General features: G+C 37.9%; 1 protein-coding gene across 1 annotated transcript; it reads left to right on the top strand.

The window, feature by feature from the left end:
• LOC109454337 (uncharacterized) lies at nt 1–27492 on the top strand. Its single transcript, XM_074338685.2, has 4 exons — nt 1–138; nt 14766–14892; nt 15095–15155; nt 24300–27492. The coding sequence occupies exons 1-4, from the start codon at nt 136–138 to the stop codon at nt 25747–25749; spliced, it is 1641 nt and encodes a 546-aa protein (XP_074194786.2). The 5' UTR covers nt 1–135; the 3' UTR covers nt 25750–27492.

Raw genomic sequence — 27492 nt, 5'->3', positions numbered from 1 at the left:
CCTCGCTCACTGGTGGTCAGTCGTTGCATGCCATCCACGGTCCCTCGTGGCTCTTCCCCAGTCTGTGTGGCGCTGTGATCTGCACTGGTTGTGGGGGTTGTAGGCAGAACTAGGGGAGACCCGGGAAACCTAGAAATGGTGAGTGAGCGGGACGGGTGCGGAGATGGGACGAGGGGCTGGTTGGAAACGGCTGCAACTGGCAGTGGTGGAACCGGCCTCCACCGCCTCAACTCCGGAGTCTGTGGACCTGAGTCCCCTGGGGGCTCCGCTGGGACCTCGGCCCCTCCGGCTCGCAGCGTGGGGGCTGAGCCGGCAGCTGGGACCCTGGGCGTCCTGTCCCGTCACTGCGCGCGGCGACTTTGGCCCCGGAGCCTCTCTGGGCCGCTCTGCGGCCGCAGCCCCACGTCTCCCCAAATGGTGCGGTGACCACAGGGAAGGTCATCAGGGGACAGTCGTGATTCAGTAACTGGGGGTTCGTGCATAGGAGGTGTGTGGTATGTGGGATCCCTGGTTTAGCCTTTCTCCCTGAGGGACGCCTGTGTTCTCCTTAATTTTCCAAATGTTTGGGGGGCCGGGTCCCAAATCTACGACTCCCCCCCCCCCGCTCCTCCCCCGCCTATATCCATGTAGGGCTGGCAAAAAATCCCTAAATTTCCAGAACCTCTAGGTATTCCTATAGCCAAATTTCCGTCTTTGAATCACAGCATCATTATCAACCATTTGTCTGCCCAGGTGCATTTCGAACAGACCCAACATTTTATCTTTTTTTCTTTAACACAATAATGAAATGCTGTTTTCAAGATTTATATTTGTCTATGAATAGTTTACGTGAGAGGAAAGCCGAGAATAACCACCTGGAATACGTTGTATGAAATCCCCGTTCCTCTCCCCCAGGACCTGCCCTGGGCACAGACGTCCTATGGAAAGTCCTTTGGGTGGAGGCTCCTCTTTGGAAACTTTCCTGGGTGTCTTGTCCTGTGAGCATGTCTCCTCCCGGGGTTTGTCACCTTGAAAGGATTTATTAACTTTTATGGCTCATTTTTTTCAATAGGGTTAAAATGTATTTAATCAGTAGAGCTTGAAAGACAATATAAAATAGTTCTAAACAGGCAGGAAAGAGGTGAATTCAGAAAAAAATAAAATGTTCCAGTATTACATTCTATTTCTGTAGAATTCGTCTTTCACTTTTTTTTTTCCTGAGCATGTGTAGTAAGTTTCAGAGGTTTGTTTTACTTGGGGTGTTTTAAAATACAATTCCGGGGCTTAGCCTTGCAGAGCAGAATTGTTCAAGTAGATGCATGAGAAAAGCTACAGCCCTGGAAATGGGGATGCAATGCAAGGGGGTTCGGGGGTGGGGTGGAGTGGGATTGGGGCCAGTGCCCTTTCTGAGGTTGTGGGTACAGTTCCTTAGCCCCAGACATTTTTAGATTTTATGTTGAGTTTTGCGTTTAGAGTGTATTTGTGTACATTGAGAAACGCTGTGAAGATCAGGTGTTCTGTCTCCCGGAAAAAGGGTTTATGAATTGGGGAGTTCATGTGGGTCAGAACCTTCATCAGGCTGTGAGTTTCCTCACTGAGAATGAAAATCTGGGGGAGGGAGCACTTCCATGCTTACAGGAGGGTGGGGTGTATGTGTGGAGATTCCAGCGTCCATTCCTGGGGCTGCTCAGGTGTCCCTCCCCTCTTTCCCCAGGAACTGAACCAATTTAGGGGTTCTGTTTCCACTGAGGGTATCTAGACCCCAAGGTTACAATTATGTTCAATTTTCTGACTGTGGGTTTCCTTCTGAACTGTAGGGAAGCAAGCTGCTTTGTCTTGATTCCAGTATTCATGTTTCTTTTTTTTTCTTTTTTTCTTTTTTTGGATTCCTTTCTCCATTGCACCTCTTTGAATGTAGTTTCCATTAGTACTTGGTTTTAATATGTAAGTTGATTAAGAGGTACTCTGGATAAGGCAAGAAAATTGTGGAACTAAATAGAATTTTGGTTCCATTTAGCAAGAGAAACTTAAGATGTGAGATGAGTGTTTTGAAATAATTAAAATAATAATTAAGCTTAGAAAAATATGGTATAAATAAATTCTTTCTTTGTTTTAAATAAATAATGCATTGGAAGGGTAATTAAATTCCTGAGATAGGAAACAAAAGAAGTCTCTCTGCCCGCATATCTGGTCCACACCAGTACTCTAAACAATAGTTTTAATCATTTCTGGATCACCCCATTAGTTTTCTTTATATAAAAACAAACCAGTGCAAATGCCTATTTTTCTTACCCATCTTTGTTTTTGTGTGAGTGGTCTAGTGTTTGATGTTTGTTTACTGACACCTTAAGCCCCACCCCTCCCTTTCCCCCTCCTGCTTCTTACCTGTCAGGCTGATGAGAAGCCTGGAGGCTCCTGCACTGGGAGCTGCTGGGAGCTGAGGAGCCCTCCTGTGAACTGTACTGCCCTGCGCTGTATCGTGGACCCACCCAGCCTGGGGTCTGTATACAGAGGACTCTGAGTGGGTAATTTTGATAATTCCTTTTTCTTTGAGAGCACGAATATGGGAATGGGGCCTTCCTTACAGTGGTTGTGGGTCCTTTCTATGTGTTTAGAATGAAGGTGTGACTGGAACTGAGTTCTTATTGATATTAGAGTAGGTCTTGGTGTACTAGGATGACTATACCTTGTGAGGTGGGTTCATCAGGTATTTACTCCTTAAAGAGCGGGCTTTTTTCCCCTCTCTCACCTAAATTTGTTTTAATTTATTTTTTATTAAAATATAGTTAACACACAATATTATATTAGTTTCAGGTGTATAACATAATGATGTGACATTTATAGACTTTATTATGTGATGACCACAATAAATCTAGTAACCATCTGTCATCATAAAAAGTTACTACAATATTATAGGCTTTTTTCTTGTGCTGTACATTACATCTTTGTGAGTTATTTTATAACTGGGAGTTTGGCCCTCTTATTCCTCTTTACCTTATCACATCTTTATTCACCTATCCACCTATCCATGGACTCCTAGGTTGTTTTCTTGTCTTGCCTATTGTAATAACGTTACAGTGAACATAAGGGTGCATGTATCTTTTAGAATTTGTGTTTTCTTTTTGTTCAGATAAATACTGAGAAGTAGAATTGCTGAGTTGTATGGTAGTTCTATTTTTAGTTTTTTGAGGAACCTCCATACTGTTTTCCATAGGTGCTGTACCAATTTACCATGCCACCAACAGCAAACGGGGGTTCCTTTTTCTCTACATTCTTGCCAACACTTGTTATTTGTTGACTTTTTTTCATAATAACCATGCTAGCAGGTGTAAGGTATTATCTCATTGTGGTTTTGATTTGCATTTTCCGGATGATGAGTGATGTTGAACGTCTTTTCAGCCCAATCTTCAAAATTGCTATGACTATTTGAGGTCTTTTGTGGTTCTATATAAATTTTAGGATTATTTGTTCTAGTTTCATGAAAAATGCCATTGTTACTTTGATAGGGATGCCTCAAATCTGTAGATTGTTCTTGGTGGTATGGACACTTTAAACTTGCTATTTCTTTTAACCCATGAACATAGTATATCTTTCCATTTGTGTCATCTTCAGTTTCTTTAATCAATGATTTATATTTCTCAGAGTACAGTTCTTTTGCCTGCTTGGTTAACTTTGTTCTTATGTTTTTGTGGTTTTTCTTATATACAAGTGTAAATAGGATTGTTTTCTTAATTTCTTTTTCTGAGTTTGTTATTAGTATATAGGAACACCACAGATTTTTGTATATTAAGTTTGTATTCTAAATTTATTTGTATGTTCTAATAGCTTTTTGGTGGAATTTTCGGGGTTTTCTTCATATCGTATCATATCATCTGTAAATAGTAACAATTTTCTTCCTTTCCAATTTGGATGTCTTTTATTTCTTTCCCTTGTCTGATTGCTGTGGCTAGGACTTCCAATACTATGTTGAATAGAAGTGGTGAGAGTGGGCACCTTTGTCCTGTTTCTGATCTTAATGGAAAAGCTCTTAGTTTTTCACCATTGACTATGATGTTAGCTGTGGGTGTTGCATATGGTGTTACATATATAAGCTTTTCCATGTTGATATTTGTTCCCTGTCTTCCCACTTTGTTGTGAGTTTTTATCATTAATGGATTTTGTCAAATGCTTTTTCCACATCTATTGAGGTGATCATAGATATTTATTCCTTGTTTTGTTAAGGCAGTGAATCACACTGATTGATTTTAGTATACTGACCATCCTTGTACCTGTGGAATAAATTCCACTTGATCATGGTGTATGATCCTTTTATTGTGTTGTTGACTTTAGTGTGCTGAGATTTTGTTTAGCATCTTTGCATCTATGTTCATCAGAGATACTAATCTGTAATTAGCTATGTAGTGTCTTTGTCTGGTTTTGGTATCAGGGTAATGCTGGCTGGGTAGAATGAGTTTAGAAGCATTCCTTTCTCTTCCATTTTTTGGACTAGTTTGCGAAGTACAGGTATTGTTCTTCTTTAAGTGTTTGGTAGAATTCACCTGGGAATCTGACTGGTCCTGGGCTTTTGTTTGTTGAGAGGTTTTTGATTCCTGATTTAATTTCATTACTAGTAATCAATCTGTTCCAATTCTCTGCTTCTTCCTGATTTACTCTTGGAAGATCATATGTTTCTAGGAATTGATCCATCCTTTGTAAGTTGTCCAGTTTGTTGGCGTATTATGTTTGTAGTATTCACTTACTATCCTTTGTATTTCTTTGATGTCAGTTGTAACTTGTTTTTCATTTCTGATTTTATTTGAGCCCTGTTTATTTTTTTTCTTGATAAGTGTGTCTAAGTGTTTATCAGTTTTGTTTATATTTTTAAAGAACCACCTCTTACTTTCATTAATTTTTTTTTTTGTCTCTGTTTCTTTCATCTCCATTGTGATCTTTATTCTTTGCATCTTTCTGCTAACTTTGGGCTTTGTTTGTTCTTTCTCTAGTTCCTTTAGGTGTAAGGTTAGGTTGTTTATTTGAGATTTTTCTTGTTTCTTGAAGTAGACTGATATTTTCTATGATTTCTTTGTTAATTCATTGATTGTTTAGTAGCATATTGTTTAGCCTTTACATGTTGTGTTTTTCCAGTTTTCTACTTGTAATTGATTTCTAGTTTCATACTGTTGTGGTAACAAAGATGCTTGGTATGAATTCCATCTTTTTAAATTTATTGAGAGGTGTGTGTGCATGTGTGTGTGTGTGTGTTTTCTAACGTGATCTGTTCTGGAGAATGTTTCATGTGCACTTGAAAAGAATGTGTATTCTGCTGTCTTTGGATGTAATGTTCTGCAGATAAGTATTGAGTTCATCTGTTCTAACGTGTCCATGTTTGGTAATTTAAGGCCATTGTTTCCTTGTTGGTGTTGTCTGTATGATGTATCCATTTATGTAAGTGGTTTGTAAAATCACCTACTATTATTGTAATACTCTCAATCTCTCCCTTTATGTCTGTTAATATTAGCTTTATATACGTGGGTGCTCCTATGTTAGGTGCATACATGTTTACCAGTGTTATATTTTCTTGTTAGATTAATCCCTTTATTATTGTATAGTGTTCTTTTTTGGCTCTTGGTACATTGTGTTTTAAAGTCTTTTTTAATTTATGTTGCTACACTAGTTTTCTTTTCATTTCCATTTGTATGAAATATCTTTTTCTATCTGGTCAGTTTCATTCTCTGTGTGTCTTTAGGTCTGAAGTAAGTCTTTGTAGGCAGCATATGTATGGGGTCTTGTGGGGGTTTTTTTGTGGGTTTTTTTTTTTGTTGTTTGTTTGTTTTTTTGTCCGTTCAGCTACCCTGTGTCTTTTGATTGGAGCATTTGGTCCAGTTAGATTTAAAGTAATTGTTAACAGGCATGTACTTATTGCTATTTAATTAATTGTTTCTGGTTGTTTTTGTAGTTTTTCTCTGTTCCTTTCTTCTTATGTTGCTCTTTTCTTGTACATTGGTGACTTTCTTTAGTATTATGTTGGATTCATTTTAGTTTTTGTGTATCATACGTTTATGGGTTTTGGTTACCATGAGGTTCATATATAATGGCATATGTTTATAGTGATATATTTTAAGTTGATGGTCAGTTAAGTTCGAACACATTCTATAATAAAAGCACTACATTTTCACTCATTCCCCCCTTATTTTATGTTTTGGATGTTATATTTTACATATTTGGTTATGTGGGTCCCTTAATTATTCTACAGATACATGATTTCACTGCTTTTGTCTTTTAACCATCATACTAGCTTTATAATTAGTTGATCTACTTTTACTAAATGTTTGTCTTTACCAGTGAGATTTTCTTCTTTCCTGTATATTTCTTTTATTTTCAGTTCTGGCCTTTTTTTTTTTTTTTCGTCTTAAAGAAGTCCCTTTAACATTTCTTTGAGTGTCAGTTTGGTGGTGATAAACTTTTACTTTTTGTTTGGGAAACTATTTTTTAAAATTCTGAATGATAACCTTGCTGGGAAAGTTATTCTTAGTTGTTAAGTTTTTTTCCTTTCATCACTTTGACTATATCATGCTATTCCATTCTGGTCTGTGAAGTTTCTGCTGAAAGATCAGCTGGTAGTCATATGGATGTTCCTCTGTGTGTATCTAGCTGCTTCTCTCTTGCTCCTTTTAAGATTCTGTTTTTATCTTTAACATTTGGCATTCAATAATGATGTCTCTTGGTGTGGGTCTCTTTGGATTCCTCTAGTTTGGGCCTCTTTGTGCTTTCTGGCTTGGATGTCTGTGGCCTTTACCATTTTAGGGACGTTTTCTGCCATTATTTCTTCAAAAAGTTTCCCTGTCCCTTTCTCTCTCTCTTCTACTGAGACCTCCATGATGTGAATGTAAATATACTTCATGTTGTCCCAGAGATCCTTTAAACTATTCTCATTTTATAAAAAATTCTTTTATCTTTTTTTGTTCCAGTTGGGTGATTGATTTCCACTATCTTGTCTTCCAAGTTGCTGATTTGTTTTTCTGCATCATCTAATCTGCTGTTTATTCCCTCTAGTGTATTTTTCATTTCAGTTATTGTATTCTTCAGTTCTGATCACTTTTTTTCTATATTTTCTATCTCTTTGTTGAAGTTCTCACTGAGTTCATCCATTCTTCTCCAATTTTGTTGAGCATCTTTGTAATCATTGCATTGAACTTTATCTAGTAGATTGTTTATCTCCATTTCATTTAGTTCTTATCCTGTTCTCTCATTTGAAACGTATATCTTTGTCTCCTCATTTTGCCTATCTCTATGTGTTTGTTTCTATGTACTAGGTAGATCACCTAGTCTTCTGGTCTTGAAAGAGTGGACTTACCTAGAAGGTATAATGTTAGGCCCTGTGGCACAATCCTTTCTGGTAACCAGTGTGCGCCAAGAGGTGTCTCCTGTATAGGTTGTGTGGGCCTGCCTGTTGCGCTTGGATAACGATTGTTGTAGACACGTCTGGTGGTGGTTTTCCCTCAGGAGGACTGGCTACAGAGACCTGCCATGATTGCTATGGATGATCTGGTGTGCAGGCATTGGTCTCACAAAGCAGGAACTGGTTTTCAGGGGCTGCGGTGCTGGCCGAGGATGCCTGTGGGTGTGTCTGTGATGTCATGTGTAAGTGGCTCTGGTGCTAGTCAAAGCTGGCTGCCATGTGCCAGATCTAGAGCCTCTTGGGAGGGACTGTGATGCGAGAGGAGTTTGGCAGCCATGTTTACCTGGGTTAGAGACACTTGGGAGAGTTGAGGTGTTAGCTGGGGCTAACCGCCATATGTGAGGGGGGTGGCTCTACCTTTGGGAGCAAGAGTATTACAATGGGGTACTTTTTAAAATAGTTGTTGGTCAATGTCTCTGCTGGAACCTATCTGTAGAGTGAAGCTATGACGGAGGCCAGGGTTGTCCTGAGAGTATTAGGTGGGTCTTAACAGCGTATTAGGAAGGTTGCCGTATTTTGCTGCGTATAATGTGCATTTTTTTGCCCAAATTTGGGAGGGAAAAATAAAGATGTGCATTATACAAGTGTGGTAGTACTAATTCTGTAACTATATAAATGTTTTTAATTCTTTTATTTATGCCTATGAGTTAAAAGTGTAGCCCTAGAAATCAATAATGATATCCATGTACAAAATAATACCCTGGAATATGATAATCAGTTTCGTTGAACTTACGATGAACTTGCAATGACAAAGAGTTCTTGGTCTTCTATATCATAAATATCATAGATTTGTTACCAATACATAAAATTTCTTGTACCTTGTGTCTGTTCTTGTTTTGTAATTATCTGTTACATAAAATTTCTTGTACCATAATATGTTAAAAAATAAATGCTAAAATTCCTTTATAATACAAACAGCAAATACCTAAATGTAAACAGATAAAAGTTTGAATTAAAAAATTACAGCAAAAGATTTTTTTCCCTGAAAGTTGGGCCAAAAACATGGGTGCACATTATACATGGCAAAATACAGTATATTCTGGTAATGAAGTGCCCCATCATGTGATCACTCCTTGAACAGCAGTTATTTCAGGGGAAGAAAGAAAGAGAAGAGAAGGGAAAGGCAACCAGTAGAACACAGGCTAATAAGATAACTGTCCTAATACCAGAGAACTCACCAGGACCCTAAGTATCTTTGCTTTTGCTGGCTCTGCCTTTACTGCAACAAAGATCTGGTTATTGGGGACAACATTCATATCCTCACTGTGGCACAGCAAAGGGATAGTTCAAACCAGATTTAAACCCTGGTTCCTTAAATTTATATAGCGACCATTTCTGTGGTGGAGACCTCAAATTCTCATGGAACTAATTCGAGGCCCCTGGAGGAATAAATTCATAAGTACCAAGGTAGAAAGGACACTCACTGCCCTGAAGTTTTTCTGGGGACCTAAAATGCAAAATGGAAGGACACAAGAGAGGGAAGAAGAGGAATGAAATATTGTGAAAAGGCCCACAATTGCCCTAATTGGAAATCCAAAATATTCTAATAGAATTTACATAACAAAAGAAGATAAAAAGCTCCTTGGCTCTTGAGCCTCCAAAACATGTTTTGAATTAATGTTACCACCTCCTGTAACACAGTAATTCATAAACCATCATGCAGTTACTCAATGCTAGGTTAAATTACGTTTATACCTGGGATGACAGTAAGTTGAAGCAAGGTACCCCATGTTCTTAGGGGAATTACTGAAATAATATACAGGACAAAGTGGTTTGGTGTACTTCACCTTAACCATGAGAACTCTTTCCTTACCTAATGGTCATAATACCCATTGTCCTAAAATATCCCTAGTGGCAGGAATGCCCTGAACCAGTAATTCATAAATTTAAGTTAAATCAAGTTTTTGCCTCTTCCAAATTGGATTCACAGAATTGGAATTATGGTTTTCATTTCTTAATAAAATTATGTAATGTGGCCTGGTGTAAATTAAACGGCCTTCAAGGATTGAAAACTGTTATACAAACCTTTTTAGGAAGGAGAGATGATCTCCAGTTATCCTTTGAAAAGCTGGATTTGGCCTGTTCTTAAACTTGGAAGGAATGAATGCACCTTACACTGGATTACCACAACCTTGAGGCTATGGTCACACCAAAAATATTCCTACACCCAGTCCCCAGCATTATGGAAATTACTGCCTCCATCCACTCAGCAAAGAGCACACATTCTGCTCTCATAGATTTGGCCAAGTCTGGTCTGCTCAGTGCCTATGTCAACAGCCTCTCAGCTGCAGTTGGCCTTCACCTCTGAAGGGACATGACACACCTTTACCTGGTTCCCCTTAGGGAACCTGAGCACCATTACCACCGCCCACAGTCTCTGCAGGCAGGGGGTGAGCTGCTTTTACCTTGCTCCAAGAGAACAGGTATGATGTGACATTCATGACGTTCTCCATATGGACATTTGTTTGACATGTAGGACATACATATATTGAAAAAGTGGCTCACAATAAGTGGACGGACCATTGCCTGAAACATGAGGCCCTGATGCCTTGGTTCCTTTTTTCAAAATTGTTTTAATAAACAAAATACCACAACCTTCCTGACACCATGAAGAAATAGCTGTAGTAGATTCTTTTGTGTTTGGGAGCAACATATTCTTTGTTTACAAATTTACTTGAGCCCACTTATGCTGTTACTTGTACACTGCCCGACCTTGAATGGGCACCCCTACCACAGAAGGCTCTAGACAGTTTCAGTTGCCATGTAATAGGCACACCTGATAGTGTCCTCAGATACTCCTTCACTATAAGGCTTCAGAGGTCACCTCTCACACCTCATAGTTTACCCATGATGGCTTTACTTGTAATGTCTATCACGTACTTTTCTTATTTTGACCAGTTGTGTATCTATTTTATTAATCTTGTGCAATAACTAGCTTTCATTGTTTTAATTTTCTTCATTGATTTCTCCCAATTACCTACATTTCTAATTTTTACTATTTCTTTAATTCTGCTTAATTAGCACTTTTTGTTATTTCATAATTGTATACTTACATTAATGATTATACGTCTTTCTTTTTTTCTAGTGTATTTGTTCAATGGCATCAGTGACCCATGGGGCATTGCTGTTGCTGCAGCCCACAACTTTTGTCTGCTAGGTTGTATTTTTATTTCATGAAATTAAAAATATTTTTTTATTTTTCTTGAGACTGTTTTGGTTCCATGTTTTCTTTAGGAGTGTGTTGTTGACTGTCCACATATTTGGGGTTTATCCAACTATCTGTTACTGATTTCTAGATTAATGCCTGTGTATCATATTATGAGAGCATATTTTTTATGATTCCTGTTCTTTCAAAAATTTTAAAGGGTGTTTTGTGTCCCAGATGGCGAAGGTTCTATGTAAACTTGAGAGGAATGTGTATTCTGCACTTTTTTCATGAAGTATTTCATAGATTACAATTCAGTCCTGTTGTTACATCGAGCTGTTGGGTTCCTCTCTGTCCTTGGTGATTTTCTGCCTGTGGAATTTATAATTCAGCATAAGGGATGTTGAAGTCTACAACAATAGTAGTGGATTCATCTGTTTCTTTTTGCATTCACTCAGTTGTACTTCATGTATTTTGCTTCTCTGTTGTTTTGCACATATACATGAAGGATTGCTGTGTCTTCTTGGAGAATGGACCTCTTTATTATTTTTAATTTAAATCGATGTTATTTTAAACAAACTGTCACCTGTTATATTAATTATGATAAGAAATACAAAAGATATTTTACCTTCATTTATTCTTCCTCTAATTTACCACCTTCATCATTTAGATTTATTATGATAAATTATTGATCATTTCTTTTAAAGTAAGTGTACTCACGACAAATTCCTTCAATTTTTGTCTCTGAATATCTTTTATTTTTGAAGGATAGTTTTGCTTACCACAGAATTCTAGGAGATTGGGTTCTTCTTTTAAAAAATATTTCACTTCACTTTTTTTTCCTTGCATGATTTCACAAAGAAATTTGATTTAATTGTAATCTTTGGTTTTTGATAAGTAAGGTGTTTTCCCCTCTGGCTTCTTTCAGTATATTTTCTTTGTCTGATTGTCGTCTAGTTTGAATATGAGATAGTTGGTAGTGGGCTTTTTTGTTTTTCATTTTTAGCATTATGTGAGCTTCATAGATTGACAGTTTGCCATCTATCATTAATTGTAGGAAAATCTCAGTGATTGTTACTTCACTGATTTCATTCTGCTTTTTTCTTTTCCTTCAGGTATGCATTCCCATTATGTGTATTTAGATCTGTGTAAAACAGGTTGTCCCGGGATTCATGGATATTGTGTTCTGTCTTTTTTGTTCTTTTTTGTCTTACCAATACACTACTGAAATAAAATTTTTAAATTTTATTTATTTATTTATTTTGAGTACAGGCCATACTAGGAACAGAGTATTTGGGGCATTTTTCGCAATGCTGTGTTTATTTTCTCTTTGCCAATTTTGGAAACACTGAGTTATCCTGTGACCTAAATGCTCTGATGGATCCAAGAACAGAAGTTCATTTCAACTTTTTTCACTCTTTTCCTGGTGAGGTGTCGGGGATGACAGCTTCTAAGTTACTTAAATGCCAGACCTGACACCAGAAGTCTCTGACTCCATTTTTCCATCATTGACTGCTGACAGCTTTTAAGCTCCATCCCTCTTCCTTCCTCTTGTGCCGCACATCTGTACAAGGTGATAAGAAAGCCTTACTGTTCCCTCATTTCTGGTAGAAAGTGATTGAATATACACAAGCTCCCACTCTTGTGTGTGAACTCTCACCCTAGCCCATCCATTAACCTCAATATAAAAACAAATCTGTGCACCTTCCCTTCCTCTCTCAGGCTATTTCATGCCTGCTTGAGAGGCCTACCTTTCTCTCCCCAGAGACCTCAGTTATGGAATCAATAACTCCTTTTATATGTGACCAAACAATACAGTGAATGTTTAAATTTTAAAAAATTTATTATAGTAAAAGACATGTTGCCATTAATCCCCCTCAAAATGCTCTCCCTTGCTTCAAATACACTTATCCCATTGTTCTTGCCACTTTCTGAAGCAGTTCTAGAAGCCCTCTTTTGTGAGTGTCTTTAGTTGCACTGCCATGGCTGCCTTGATATCCTGAATCATTTTGACTTTGGGGAAGAGCCAGAAGTCTCACGGTGTCAGATCCAGTGAATAAAGTGGTTGAGGACACACCGTAATGTTTTTATTTGACATAAATTGCCATATAACAGAAGTGATGTGTGCCACAGAGCATTGTCATGATGGAGGATGATTTATGGCAACTTTAAAACACACCTTCTCTAAATTGTAGCTCACACCTCCACTGCACCAAACAAGTTGAAACTTGTCATGCGCTGTTACTAAGGTTCGATGCACTACTTCCCGTATTGAAGATCCCTGCCTTTCCGTTGGTTAGCACTGGGCAGCAACATTCACCATATGTTTTGATCACAATGGAAAGGCTCCAGTCATACATAGCTTCTGGTATGGCAATTTCTGTCAAATAAAAACATTATGGTGTATCCTCATCCACCTTATTCACCCGATCTGGCATCGTGCAACTTTTGGCTCTTCCCCAAAGTCAAAATGGCCATGAAAGGTAAACGTTTTGAATCAATCAGGACATCAAGGCAGCCACGACAGCACTACTAAAGACACTCACGAAAGAGGACTTCCAGAACTGTTTCAGAGAATGGAAGTATGATAGGATAAGTGTGTTCAAAGTGAGGGTATTTTGAGGGTAATTAATGGCAATGTGTCTTTTACTGTAATACATTTTTAAAAACTTAAACATTCACCGTATTTATTGATCACACCTTCATACCCTAGTGGCCAAGTGTGGTGTCATCAGCTGAGGGATTCCCATGCTCGGGGGCTGAGCTCTCATGCTCCTTCACACCACCGGGGAGCTGGGACATGACAGAAGAAGGGAGGGCAACCTCTAGGGTGCCTGGTCAGGAAAACTTCCTCCTGACTGGGGAGTGGAAATGTTATGTTCTGTTGGAGGACAGCACTGCTGACACCTGTACGTATTTTATAATCATGAGCAAATTTACCACTGAACCGTTGTGGATGTCAGTGAACTCTCTTGCAATCGGCAGCTTTTAACCTGTTCCTCAGTGTCAGCAGGGCTCAGGACAGACTGTTATTGTTCTGCTGGAAAGAGCACTTCACACTTATTATTATCTCAGTGTGTGTGCCTATGTGTGCCAAAAGTTGGCAGGAAGTGGCCCTGAGACACCTAATTAGAAGGATCTTGGGACCTAAGTTGTCATGCCTTCTTCCTTGTATCTGAGCTCAAACTTCCAAATAACTTTCTAGACTATGTAATTGTACAAACAGAGAAAGAAAGAACTGAGTCTGTGATAAATATTACACAAAGTAAAAGCAGTGCTTCCCCACAAGTATATTTGTATTCAGCCAGCTGCATGTGATTACAGGCGTACCTCGGAGATACTGCGAGTTTGTTTCTAGACCACTGTAATAAAATGAACATAATCAATCAATAAATAAAGGCACATGAATTTTTTGGTTTTCCAGTGTATAAAGAAGTTACATTCATACTGCAATCTATTAAACATGCTATAGCACATTAGTGTACATACCTTAATTTTAAAAATACTGCTAAAAATACTAACCATCATCTGTGCTTTCATTGAGTCATAGTCTTCTTGCTGGTGGAGGGTCTTGTCTCAATTATGATGAAAATGCAGTATCTCCCAAGTGCAATAAAACGAAGCTCAATAAAACGAGGTATGTCTGCACTTCAAATGGTCCGGAGGGCTTTAAGACAGTAAAGCCAGCTAGGCTTTCTTCAAAGTTGGATTTCCACAGGCTTCTCACACTCTCTGTTTTTTTTGGTGATGGGAATAGCAGAAAATGCTTCCCATTCTTTACTAGATTTTTATTCATTGAAACCTCATGCAGATGTGACTCTCTGTTTTATGGAGTGCTGTAAATGGTGGGGAATAAGGAAGGAGATGAAAGAATTTTACTCACAAGAATTGATGGTTTTAAAATGATAATATGAGTTTCACTTATATAGCATTTCTGTCATTTCCAAGGTTGTCTGAACCCTGTTATTTCAAAATAAAAATGTAATCACAGTAAAAATAGGTTGATAACTTCCACGTATTTATGATGATGTTAAATTTATAAGGAAGTAAGTGTGGATAGAGAGTAAATTTTTGATGATTAAGTCATAAAGTAAATGTTTGGAGATGACAGAATCATACGTGACCGTCCTATAAATGGAGTCTAGATGCGCAGTGCTGTCAGCCTCTCACATCCTACTGTACACATATATTGGGATGTTTTAGGACCCAGTGGCCTTTGAGGATGTGGCTGTGACCTTCACCCTGGAGGAGTGGGCCTTACTGGATCCTTCACAGAAGAAACTCTACAGAGATGTGATGCAGGAAACCTTCAGGAACCTGGCCTCAGTAGGTAAGGATGAGAAGTTACCTGCATTTTGTCAGTTAGTGGACAATTATTTCTCACCCACCAACATTGTTCTAACGTGTAATGTGGGAAGGGAGGCCATTGGTCAATAAACTGGGCATGGTCACAGCTCATCATAGAACTAGAATGTATGATTTTTGTAACATTTCTGATACTTTGGAATCATTTTTCTGGGTCTGCATTTTAGGGGAAAAATGGGAAGTTCAGGACATTGAAGATCAGTACAAAAACCAGTGGAGAAAACAAAGGTGAGTCACAACACTACAAAGCAGTTTCTCAGGTGAGAAACTTGCGATGCTACAAAATTTTAAAAAGAAGCAACCAAAACAACTCTTGCTTCAAATTTCTTACCTCTCAGAAAATTTTCACCAAATTTCTTTCTTATATATGACATAAATATTCAGTGTTGTAAAATGGTTCACTAGGAAACAGCATTCATAAATGCTATATCTAAATATCACTTTTTTACCGTTTTTCTTTCTTTTTTTAAGTATAGTTGGTATACAATATTAATTATATTAGTTACATTAGTTTCAGGTGTATAATATAGTGATTCAACATTTTTATAACTTATATGATCACCCCACTAATTCTGGTAATCATCCGTCACCATGTAAAACTATCACAATATTATTGACTAATCCCCTTCACCTTTTTTCCCATTCCCTCACCTCCTCCCCTCTGGTAACCATCCCTTTGTTCTCTGTTTCTATGAGTCTGCTTTTGTGTTGTTTCTTTCTTTGTTTTTATAGATTCCACATTAAAGTGAAACAATATGGTATGTGTCTTTCTCTGTTTGACTTATTTCACTTACAATAATACCCTCTAGGCCCATCCATGTTGTTGCAAATGGCAAGGTTTATTCTTTTTGATGGCTAAGTAATATTCCATTATAAATATATGCCACATCTTCTTTATCCATTCATTTTTCTATGGACATCTAGGTTGCTTCCATATCTTGGCTATTGTAAATAATGCTACAGTGAACATGGGGTGTATATATCTTTTCTAACTGATATTTTCATTTTCTTTGAATAAATACCCAGAAGTAGAATTAGTGGGTCATATGGTAGATCTGTTTTTAGTTTTTTGAGAAATTTCCATACTATTTTCTATAGTGGCTGAAACAATTTACAATCCCACCAACAGTGCACAAGGATTTCCTTTTCTTTACATCCTCATCAACACGTTATTTATTGACTTTTTGGAAATAGTCATTCTGACAGGTGTGGGTGATATCTCATTGTGGTTTTGATTTGCATTTCCCTGATGATTAGTGATTTTTAAATATCTTTTCATATGTCTGTTGGCCATTTCTGTGTCTTGTTAGGAGAAATGTGTATTCATGCCCTCAGCCCATTTTTTTTTTAACACATATTAATAGTTTATTTTTTGTTGAGTTGTATGAGTTCCTTATATGTTTTGGACATCAACCCCTTATTGGATATATCATTTACAAATATATTCTCCCATTCAGTGTGTTGGGTTTTTTTGTTAGTTTTATTGATGGTTTCCTTCACTGTGCAAAAGCTTTTTAGTTTGCAGAAGTCCTATTTGTATATTTTTACTTTTGTTTCCCTTACTCGAGGGGATGTATCCACAAAGATACTACTCAGACTGATGTCAAAAAGTTTACTACCTCTTTTTTCTCCTAGGAGTTTTATAGTTTCAGGCCATAAATTTAAGTCTTTAATCAATTTTGAGTTTAGTTTTATACATGGTGTAAGAGAGTGATCCAGTTTCATTTTATTGCGTGTATCTGTCCAGTTTTCCCAGCACCATTTGTCAAAGACACTGTTGTTAATCTGTTGTATATTCTTGCCTCCTTTGTCATAGATTAGTTGACCACATAAGTGAGGGATTATTTCTGGGCTCTCTATTCTGTTCCATTGATCTATGTGTCTATTTTTATGCCAGTACCATCCTGCCTTGTAGTACAGTTTTAAGTCAGGAACAGTGATAACTCCCACTCTATTCTTCCTTCTCAAGATTGCTTTGGCTATTTGTGCTTTTCTGTGTTTCCATTTATATATTGTAGGATTATTTGTTGTAGTTCTGAGAAGAATTTCATTGGTATTTTGATAGGGATTGTATTAAATCTGTCGATTGCTTTGGGTTTTATGGTCATTTTAATAGTACGAATCCTTCCAGGAGCACAGTGTATATCCTTCCATTTATTTGTGTGCTCTTCAGTTTTTTTCTTAAATGTCTTTTGATTTTCCAAGTACAAGTCTTTTACCTCGTTGGTTAAATTTATTCCTAGGTATTTTCTTTTCTTTTCTTTATGTAACTGTAAATTTGATTGTTTTCTTAATTTCTCCTTCTGATTTTTCATCGTTAATGTGCAGAAATGTGAGAGATTTCTGTATAGTTTGTATCCTGCTATTCTACTCCATTCTTTTTAAAAAACATTATTTATTTAATTCAACTTATTGTATGACTTTTGGCACCCAGATAGCATTTAGGTTTCCCTTAAATAAATTAAACTTCTCATCTGTACTGAGTTATTTGGCAAGAAGTGCAAATAGAGGAGAAAGGGAGGGACGGGAGAAGAATTTTGTAATATATGGAGCTGTGAGTGCAAGCACTTCATTTTTGCCTCCCCCAAAATGACCATCACCTTCATGCCAATATTCACCCAAGGAGTCATTCAGCCTGTACTTTTGGTCTGTGGTCCCCCACAGCCAGCATCCATGGCCTGGGCCTTTGGCCATCATCCTTGGTCTGGGACTGGTTCTAGCCTGTGTGGATGCCTGTGAACGTGGCTAATAGTTCCCCTGGGTGGAGAGTGGGCAGGTTAGGGAGAAGGTAACTATTATTCATGCACCTCTGAGGTTCTGCCTTTCTGCAGAGCAGATGGGAGGGCCCAGGTCCTCCCAGGTCCTGGCAGTGCACTGAAAGACTGGCCAGAGCCCAGCCTGGTGGTGGTAGTGGGGTGGAAGGTGGGGCATTCTGGAGGCACATCCAAGTAGAAGAAACTGTCACCTCAGAACCAAATGATGGGGTAGGGGCCATATGAAGCAGGGCCCCCAAAACAGTCGTACTGTGGCCCTAAGTGCTACCAGGCAACCAAGAACGTAGGACAGGTAAAGAGGGAGGTAGGTGAAGGCGGGGATGGGAAGATGTTATTTATTGGGGCATGTGGAAGAACTGGAGTGAAGCAAATGCCAGCCACAGTTTTGGGTAGTCTAAATGGAAAGGGGACAATGTCAAAATATAATTAATCCTGGGTGCTAAAAAGAAAATCTATATATTCATATATCTATGTATGTATATGCATATGTATCTGTAATTTTTCTAAAACAGCCCTGGGTTTGAGACCCCCCTCTGCCATTGGCCAGCATGGGGCCTTGCACTTGGTATATAACCTAACTGCAGATAATAATTCCTCTGGACCCGGCTGTCTGGGAAGGTTTTAGTGCTGGTCCATACTCAGAGCACAGGAAAGGTTCCCTTCCACTGCACTCCCTCAGAGTGATTCTCTATTGAATTCTTATATTCTATTAGTCATTTGGTTGATTCTTTAGGGTTTTTTATATGCAGTATTATGTCATCTGCAAGCAGTGGCAGTTTTGCCTCCTTTCCAATTTGGATGCCTTTTATTTTTCTTGTCTGATTATTGCGTCTGGGACTTTCCAATACTATATTGAGGAACAGTGGTGAAAATGGGCATTCTTGTCTTGTTCGTTAGAGGAAAAGCTTTCGGCTTTTCCCCATCAAGTATGATTTAGCTATAGGCTTGTCTTGTATCGTCTTTTTCTTTTTTACTTCATTTTATTTTATTTTTTTAGTTTCAGGTGTACAAAACAATGCAGTAGTGAGACATTTCACCCCTCACAAAGTGATACCCCCTTCCCCCAATCTATTGCCCCTCTGACATTGTATATATCTACTACAATTCCATTGAATCTATTCCCTATGCTGTACTCTATATCCCATGACTATATATATATTAAATTATAGCTGACATACAATATTATTCAACTTCAGCTTTAGGTGTACAGTGCAGTGGTCAAGCATCTACACCGTCCATGAATTGCTCTTCCTAATAAGACATGCGCCCATCTGACACCCTACAAAATCTTTATAACATTATTGATTATATTCCCAAAACTGTCTTTCATATCCCCGTGGCAATATTGTAGTTACCAGTTTATGCTCTCTAATCCCTTCCCCTTCATCCTCATTCCCACCCCCCTCCCTTCTAGCAACCGTAAGTTTTTTCTCTATATCTCTGAGACTATTTCTGTTTACTTTGCTCATTTATTCAGTCCTTTAGATCCCACATGTAAGTGAAATCATATGGCATTTGTCTTTCTCAGACTGACTTATTTCACTTAGCATAATGGTCTCTAGGTCCATCCATATTGTTGCAAATGGTAAAATTTCATTCTTCTTTATAGCCGAGTAATACTCCATTATATAAATGTACCACAGTTTCTTAATCCAGTCGTCTACCGATGGGCATTTCAGTTGTTTCCAAGTTTTGGCTATTGTAAATAGCACATATAGCCTTTTTCAAATCGAGATAAGTTCCTTCTATGCCCACTTTGTTGAGAGTTCTTATCATAAATGGATGTTGAATTTTGTCATGTGCTTTTTCTCCATATATTAAGATAATCATGATTTTTTTTCCCTTGGTTTTGTTGATATGATGAATCTTGATATAATTTTTCTTGTGGATGTTGAACCACCCTTGCATCCCAGGGAAAACTCCCACTTGATAGTGTGTATAGTCATTTGAATGTACTGTTGAATTTGTTGGGACCTTTGGCATCTATGTTCATCAGGGATATTGGCCTTTAATTCTCTTTTTTTATAGTATCTTTGTCTGCTTTTGGTATCAGGATACTAGTGTCCTTGTAGAATAAGTTTGGAAGCACTCCTTTGTCTGCAATTTTTTGGAATAGTTTGAGAAGGATAGTTCCTAATTCGTCTTTAAATGTTTCGTAGAATTCACTTATGAAGCCTTCTGGTTCTGAGCTTTTCGTTTGCTGTGAGTTTTTTTTTATTACTGCTTCAATTTCATTGCTAGTAATTGATTTGCTCAGGTTCTCTGGTTCTTCCTGGTTTAGTCTTAGAAGGTTGTATGTTTCTAGAAATTTATCCATTTCTTCTAGATTGTCCAATTTGTTGGCATATAATTTTTTATAATATTCTTTAATGATCCTTTGTATTTCTTTGGTGTTGGTTATAATCTGTTATTTCTGATTTTATTTTTGTTATCTTTTGCTTGAGGAGTCTTGCTAGAGGTCTGTCAATTTTATTTATCCTTTTAGAGAACCAGCTCTTAGTTTCACTGAACTTTTGTATTGCTTTTCTATTTCATTTATTTCTGCTCTGATATTTATTATTTCCTTCTACTTTTGGTTTTGTTTGTTCCCCATTTACTAATTCCTTCAGGTATAAATTTAGATTGTTGGATTTTTTTGCTTCTTGAGGAAGACTATAGCTATAAACTTTCCTCTTAAAACTGCTTTTGCTGTATTCCATAAACTTTGTAAAAATGTATTTTCATTTTCCTTTGTCTCAAAGTAATTTTTTGTTTCCTCTTTGATCCATTGCTTGTTTAGAAGCAGGTTATTTAATCTCCAAGTATTTTTGCAGTTTTTTCCAGTTTTCTTCCTGTAGTTGATTTCTGGATTCATATAATTGTGGTCAGAAAATGTGCTTGATATAATTTTAATCTTGAATTTATTGAGGCTTGTTTTGTGGCCTAGTGTGTGCTGTATCCTGGGAAACATTCCATGTGCACTTGAAAAAAATGTATAACCTGCAGTTTCTGGATGAAATGCTCTATAAATGTTTATTAAGTCAAACATGTCTCAGGTAGCATTTAAGGTCATTATTTCCTTATTAATTTTCTGTCTGGATGATCTATCCATTGAGGTAAGTGGAATATTAAAGTCCCCAACTATTATAGTATTACTGTTATTTTCTGCCTTTATGTCCATTAATATTTGCTTTATATACTTGGGTGCTCCTATGTTGGGTGTGTAGATATTTACAATTATTATATCCTCTTCTTGGATTGACCCCTTTAAAATTATGTAATGTCCTTCTTTGTCCCTTTTTAAAGTCTTAAAATCTATTTTGTCTGATATGAGTCTGCTACACCAGCTTTCTTTTTGTTTCATTTGCATGGAGTATCTTTTTCCATCCCTTCAGTTTCACTCTGTGTATGTGTGTCAATCTAAAGCATGAATCACAGTGAATCGACTATCTAAAAAGCTAATATGGAGGTTAAAATAAAACAGTAGCAAAATTAACTATAACTATCACAAATAATCAGGAGATACACAAAAGATAAAACTACATAGTCGTACATAGATAGTTGTGGTTTTTAATCCATTCTGCCACTCTATATCTTTTGATTGGAGCATGCAGTCCATTTACATTTAAAATAATTATTGATGGGTATGTGCTTATTGGCATTTTGTTGATTGTTTTTTGGCTGTTTTTGTTCTCTGTTCCTTCTTTTTATCTCTTTTTGATTTGTTGATTTTCTTCAGTGTTTTGATTGGATGCCTTTCTCTTCATTTTTTGTGTATTTTTTATGTTTTTGTTTTATGGTTGCCATGAGCTTCATGTATATCCATCTATAGATCTGTTTTAAGCAGATAATCATTTAAGTTCAATTGCAGTCTAAAAGCACATTTTTACTCCACCCTCCACTCTTTGTTTTTGATGTAGTTTTATCTTTTTGTGTATCTCCTGATTGTTGTAGTTATAGTTAATTTTGCTACTATTTTATTTTAAGCTTTATATTAGCTTTTTAGATTGTTGATTCACTGTGATTATTACACATTTGCTTTTGCCAGTGAGATACTTTTTCCTGTCCTGTATTTTTTTCTTTCTGGTTATGACCTTTCTGCATAAAGAAGATACTTTAACATTTCTTGCAAGGCTGGTTTAGTGGTTGTGAACTGCTTTAGTTTTTCCTTGTCTGAGAAACTCTTTTGTCTCTCCTTCAATTCTGAATGATAGCATTGCTGGATATAGTATTCTAGGTTGTAGATTTCTTTCTTTCAGCCTTTTAAATACTTCCTGCCACTCCCTTCTGGCCTGTAAAATTGCTTCTGAGAAATCATCTGATAGCCTTATGGGTTCCCTTGTATGTGACTATGTGACTTGTTCTTTCATTCTTGCTGTCTTTAAGATGGTCTCTTTATCCTTAACTTTTGCATTTTAATTACAGTATGTCTTGGTCTGGGTCTCTCTGGCTTCATGTTTGGAACTCTGCTTCCTGAACCTCGATGTCTGTTTCCTTCCCCAGATTAGAAAATTTTTCAGCTGTTATTTCTTCAAATATTCTTTCTTCCCCTTTCTCTGTCTCATCTCCTTCTGGAAGATGATGAAATGGTAGGGCCTTGATGTTATTCCAGAGATCGCATATATTATCTGCATTTTTTAAAATTCTTTTTTCATTGTCCTGTTCTCATTGGGTAATTTCCACCATTTTGTCTTATAGGTCTCTAATCTGTTTTCTGTATTAACTAATCTGTTGATTCCTTTTAACGTACTCTTCATTTCAGTTATTGTATTCTACATCTCTGATTTGTTCTTTATTACATTTTCTCGTTCTTTGTTGAAGTGCTCTCTGAGTTCCTCCATTCTATTCTCAAGTTTGTTGAACATCCTTGTGACCGTTTCTTTGAAATTTTTATTGGGCAAATTACTTATCTCCATTTCAGATAAAAGCTCCGCTTTGTTCTCGGGAGTTTTTTCTTGTTCCTTCATTTGGGGCATACGAGTATTCTTTTGTCTCTACAAAAGACTTTCTGTTTGACTTTCTGTGTTTGTTCCAATGAATTAGATGGAATTGTTGTTTCTCCCAGCCTTGAAAAAGTGATCTCTGTTGTAGACAGTGTATTGAATAGTTTTTGCCTGCTGATTGTAGTTGGGGCTGGTCTGTGCACTGCCTCATGTGTTGCCTGGCCTGAAGGAGTGAGTTCCAGGTGCAGCAGCTCTGTGTGTATGTGCTTCATTGCCCTTCTAATCCAGATGGTGCTGCCTGGTGTAGATGGGGCTTCTGAGAGTGCTTTTGGCATACCCTGTTGCTTTAACTGTCTACCATGAGAGCAGGGTGTGGGCGGAGTTGCTTTGTGTACTTGTGTCACAACATCCCACCAGCACAGCCCCCTTCCCGGGTGGTGCAGGCCTGCCATGTCTGCACAACTGCACTTTGCTAGTTCTGTTCCCTCTCTGGGTGGTGCAGCTCTTTGTGCTCATTCCACATTTCTGTGTGCCTGCCTTGTTGCTTTTACTGTATGTCATCAGAGCAGGGTCTGGGTGGGGCCTCTATGTGTGTGCCAGACGCTCTGCTTTTTCTCTGAGTTGGGCAGCCTTGCATATGCGTACAACCACACTTGCTAGTTCTGCACCCTCTCCATGCAGGGCAGCCCTGCGCGTGCACAGCAGCACCCCACTCACACCACAAGGGGCAGCCTAGCAGTGGATACCACAAAGTTTTGCTAGCTCTGCACTTTCTTCAGGCAGGGCAGCCCCACGTGTACGTGTAACTGTGTCCCACTATCTCTGCAGTTCCTGGAGGGAACAGTCCAGCATGTGTGTGCCACAGCATTTTGCTAGCTCTACACTCTCTTAAGGAGGGGCAGCCCCATGTGAGCATATAGTAGCGCCCCTGTGTCTTCACACTTTCTCTGGAGAGATTAGCCCTGCAGGTGGTACCACAGTGTTTACCCAGCTGTGCACTCTTTCCAGGTGGGAGAGTCCTGTGTGCACATGCAGCAAAAGGAATGTGCTAAGCAGCAGCCCCCTGCAGCCTCTAGATCAATCTCTAGGTGGAGGGACCCCTTGTATGCACACTATGACACCCTCCTGTTTCTGCTGCACCCAGATCCAGGTGGGGTGGTTGGGGATTGACTACAACATCCTGCAGGTAGACCAGAAAACCTGGATGGAGCGCTTTTTCACTATCCACGTGCAGGAGAAATGTAAACAGTGGCGCTCAGTGGTTGCTCTGATCCTAGGTGGTTTCCTCAGTTCCCAAAGAGCTCTTGTGGTTCCCTAACCTTTCCTATATGGTCTCTCTCTATTGCTTGTTGTTCAGATGCTCTTCGATGGGTTCACAGTTGTCTCAGGAGGAAGTGCTCTAAATATAGGTGTACATTTGATATGTTGCGAAGAGGTGAACTCAGCATACACCTACCCTGCCATATTGGACCAGCCTCTGACTATTACTGTTTTGGTAATAGCAAGGCTGAAGTTATCTTACAGAGCTTTTAGTGTATTCAATTTCAAACCACATAGTTAAGGCAGAAAAATCTACACTTTTGCTATAAATCATAAAAAGTATAGTTCAAATATTCTAATAAACATAAAATCACTAATAAAGAAATCCTTAATAATGTGCTTCTTGTTTTTCACAGAAGTCTTATGGCAGAAAGACCCTGTAAAGAGGAAAAGGATAGTCAATGTGGAGAAAACTTCAGCCTTATTCCAAATCTCAATCTGAAGAAGAAAACTCTTCTAAAACCATGGGAATACAGTGTGTGTGGAAAAGCCTTTAGGCATCATTCATCCTATAATAGACACAAGCCCTCTGAGTATCAGAAATACAGAGAGAAGCCCTATCAATGTAACGTATGTGGGAGAGCCTTCAGCTATCTTCAGTGTTTTGAAAAACATGAAAGAACTCACAATGGAGAGAAAACTTATAACTGTGAGGAATGTGGAAAAGCTTTCATGTGCCTCAAAACCCTTCGAAAACACATGATAACACATATGGTACATGGTCCTTATGAATGTAAGGTGTGTGGAAAAACCTTCAGTACCTCAACTTCTCTTCAAATATGTGAGAGCACACACACTGGAAAGAAGCCCTATCAGTGTAAACACTGTGGAAAAGCCCTTAGGAATTATCGAAGTTTTCAGAGACATGAAAGATGTCACACTGAACAAAAACTACATGAATGTAAAAAATGTAGTAAAGCATTCAGGTATCTCAGTAATCTTCGAACACATGAGAGAACTCACACTGAAGAAAAACCCTATGAATGTAAGGAGTGTGGAAAGGCTTTTAGATCTTACAGTTCCTTACAACCACACAAAATGACTCATACAGGAGAGAAACCCTATGAATGTAAGCAATGTGGGAAAACATTCAGATATTACAGGTCTTTACAAACACATGAAAGATCTCACACTGGAGAGAGACCCTATGAATGTAAAAAATGTAGCAAAGCATTCAGCGATCCCAGTTATCTTAGAAATCATGAAAAAATTCACAATACAGAGAAACCCTATGAATGTATATGTGGAAAAGCCTTCAGATCTTCCCGTTACTTAAAAGCACATGAAAAGGTTCACACGGGAGAGGAACCCTGTAAATGTAAGGAATGTGGAAAAACCTTTAGATCTTCCCGCTATTTAAAAACACATGAAAAGATTCATACAGGAGAGAAACCCTATAAATGTAAGAAATGTGGAAAAGCTTTCAGATCTTCCAGTTACTTACAAACACATGAAAATTCTCACACTAGAGACAAACCCTATGAATGTAAGAAATGTGGAAAAGCCTTCAGATTTTACAAATTCTTACAAATACATGATACCTCTCACACTGGAGAGAAACTCTATGAATGTGGAAAATGTGGTAAAGCCTTCAGGTACCCCAGTAATCTTCGAATACATGAAAGAACTCACATTGCAGAGAAACCCTGTGAATGTAAGGAGTGTGGAAAAGCCTTCAGATCTTACAGTTCCTTGCAAATACATATAAGGACTCACACAGGAGAAAAACCCTATGAATGTAGACATTGTGCTAAAGCCTACATTTCTCACAAATCCCTTCAAAGACACATGAAAATGCATGCTTGAAATACACCTTATCAGTATAAGGAATATGGGAAAGCATTCCTTTGCCTTAGTTTGTGTGTCAAAGACACAAAAGATATCGAACTGGAGAGAAATTATATGAATGTAAACAATGTGGTAAAGTCTATGCAGAGTAGAGTTCCTTACAAAGACAGGAACAAACTCACACTGGAGAAAAACCCTATGAATGTAAGGAATGTGGAAAAGCCTTCACTTATAACACAACCTTATGAAAATCATAGATTGAGTGCACACTGAAAAGAAACAATATAAATATGAAGAATGTGGGGAAACCTTCAGTCATCCCTGTTCCTTCTAGGAAGGCACACTGGACCAAACCTCTTGAATGTAAATACTGTCAGAAAGACTTCCATTGGGCCACATCCTTACATGTAAATCTCCCACTGAAAAGCAAAAATGTAAATAACATAAGGAGGCATGAGAGAAATTAACTCATGTTTAATGTTTCAGAAAACTTTCAACATTAAAGAGTTGTTATTAAAATGTTAAATTATATTTATGAAGTCTCTTCAAGTGTATCATTGGAAACTGGATTTCTACAACAGTAAACACTTGAAAAACTCAGGGGTTAGAGACCTGACTGCCCGTGTAGTCAAAACGCCATGTGTAACTTAAAGCACATCCTCTGCCTATACAGGTTCCCAATAGTTATACATGGACTTTAATCCAAGTGTAAGTGCACCCATGCAGTTCAATCTTGTGTTGTTCAAGGGTCAACTGAAATTGCTTTCAGAAATTAATATTGGGTGAGATAATACAGTGAGTTGTCTTTCAATAATAGTACATAACATTAATAGGTAGCAATTTTTTATTAAATCTATTATGTCTTTTTACATTTTGAAGCCTGTTGGATTCCTGGGTGAATTCAAATGAATTTCTAATATACAATGAGGTTTAATTTTTTATGATGTTTTATTTGTCTTGTGTTAAAGGGCCATTGGAAAATGACAGCTCCTGGATATATTTAGTCCATTATATATATTCTCCCTTTCTTACTAAATAAACTTTTTTTTTAAGGGGTGACATGTGTAGGAGCCGTTTTCCATTTTCCTTACTAGTAATCAGTTGGAGTAAATTTTTATGTACGCCAAATTTATGAAAGAATATGTTTTCATGCAAATTACTTTCATATTCCTTGCTTTTTGCTTTTCCCTTGACTAGCATTTGGTGAACAGTTTTTTATTTAAGAAGAGAGATCTGTGATAGGACAAAAACTCTGGAGTTGGAGATCTGTCCCACCCCCTGTGGTTAAAGTTAGGAACTAGATTTTCCAGAATTTATTTTCTCTGTGGTTCCATATTAGAATTTACCAATAGCCTCACTTGCATGAGATTTGGAAGGCAAAAACAAAGAAGGCATTAGTCAGATATTGGAGCCACCACCATACAGGTGGAGAGAGAGATACATAGGGGCTTCAAGGACACCATCTGCCAGCAAAGATTTTGGATTCCTTGTCCTTCCAATCAAGAGTATCTTCAAAACCACCACCAACTGTTTAATCTTCATTTTTTTGAGGTGTAGTTTTCCACTGATGTCTTCACAAGATCCACATAAAAGATCCATTAGAATGCAGATTTTTTTGTAACCTCTCTTGTGTCCATCAGAAAACCATTCAGCCTTTCATGCTTATGAATATTCTGATTCCCCTCTCTGGATTATATCAGTGTAAGGTCTAATTTGTATAGGAAACAGCTTTATGCTGTTAATGCTGGTGAGTATGTTTTC

Source organism: Rhinolophus sinicus, chromosome 15 (assembly GCF_057876585.1).
Source record: "Rhinolophus sinicus isolate RSI-liver-muscle chromosome 15, RSI-T2T, whole genome shotgun sequence".
Classification (NCBI taxonomy): domain Eukaryota; kingdom Metazoa; phylum Chordata; class Mammalia; order Chiroptera; family Rhinolophidae; genus Rhinolophus; species Rhinolophus sinicus.
The sequence above is the reverse complement of the archived record's forward strand: the minus strand, read 5'-3'. Positions and strand labels throughout refer to the sequence as shown.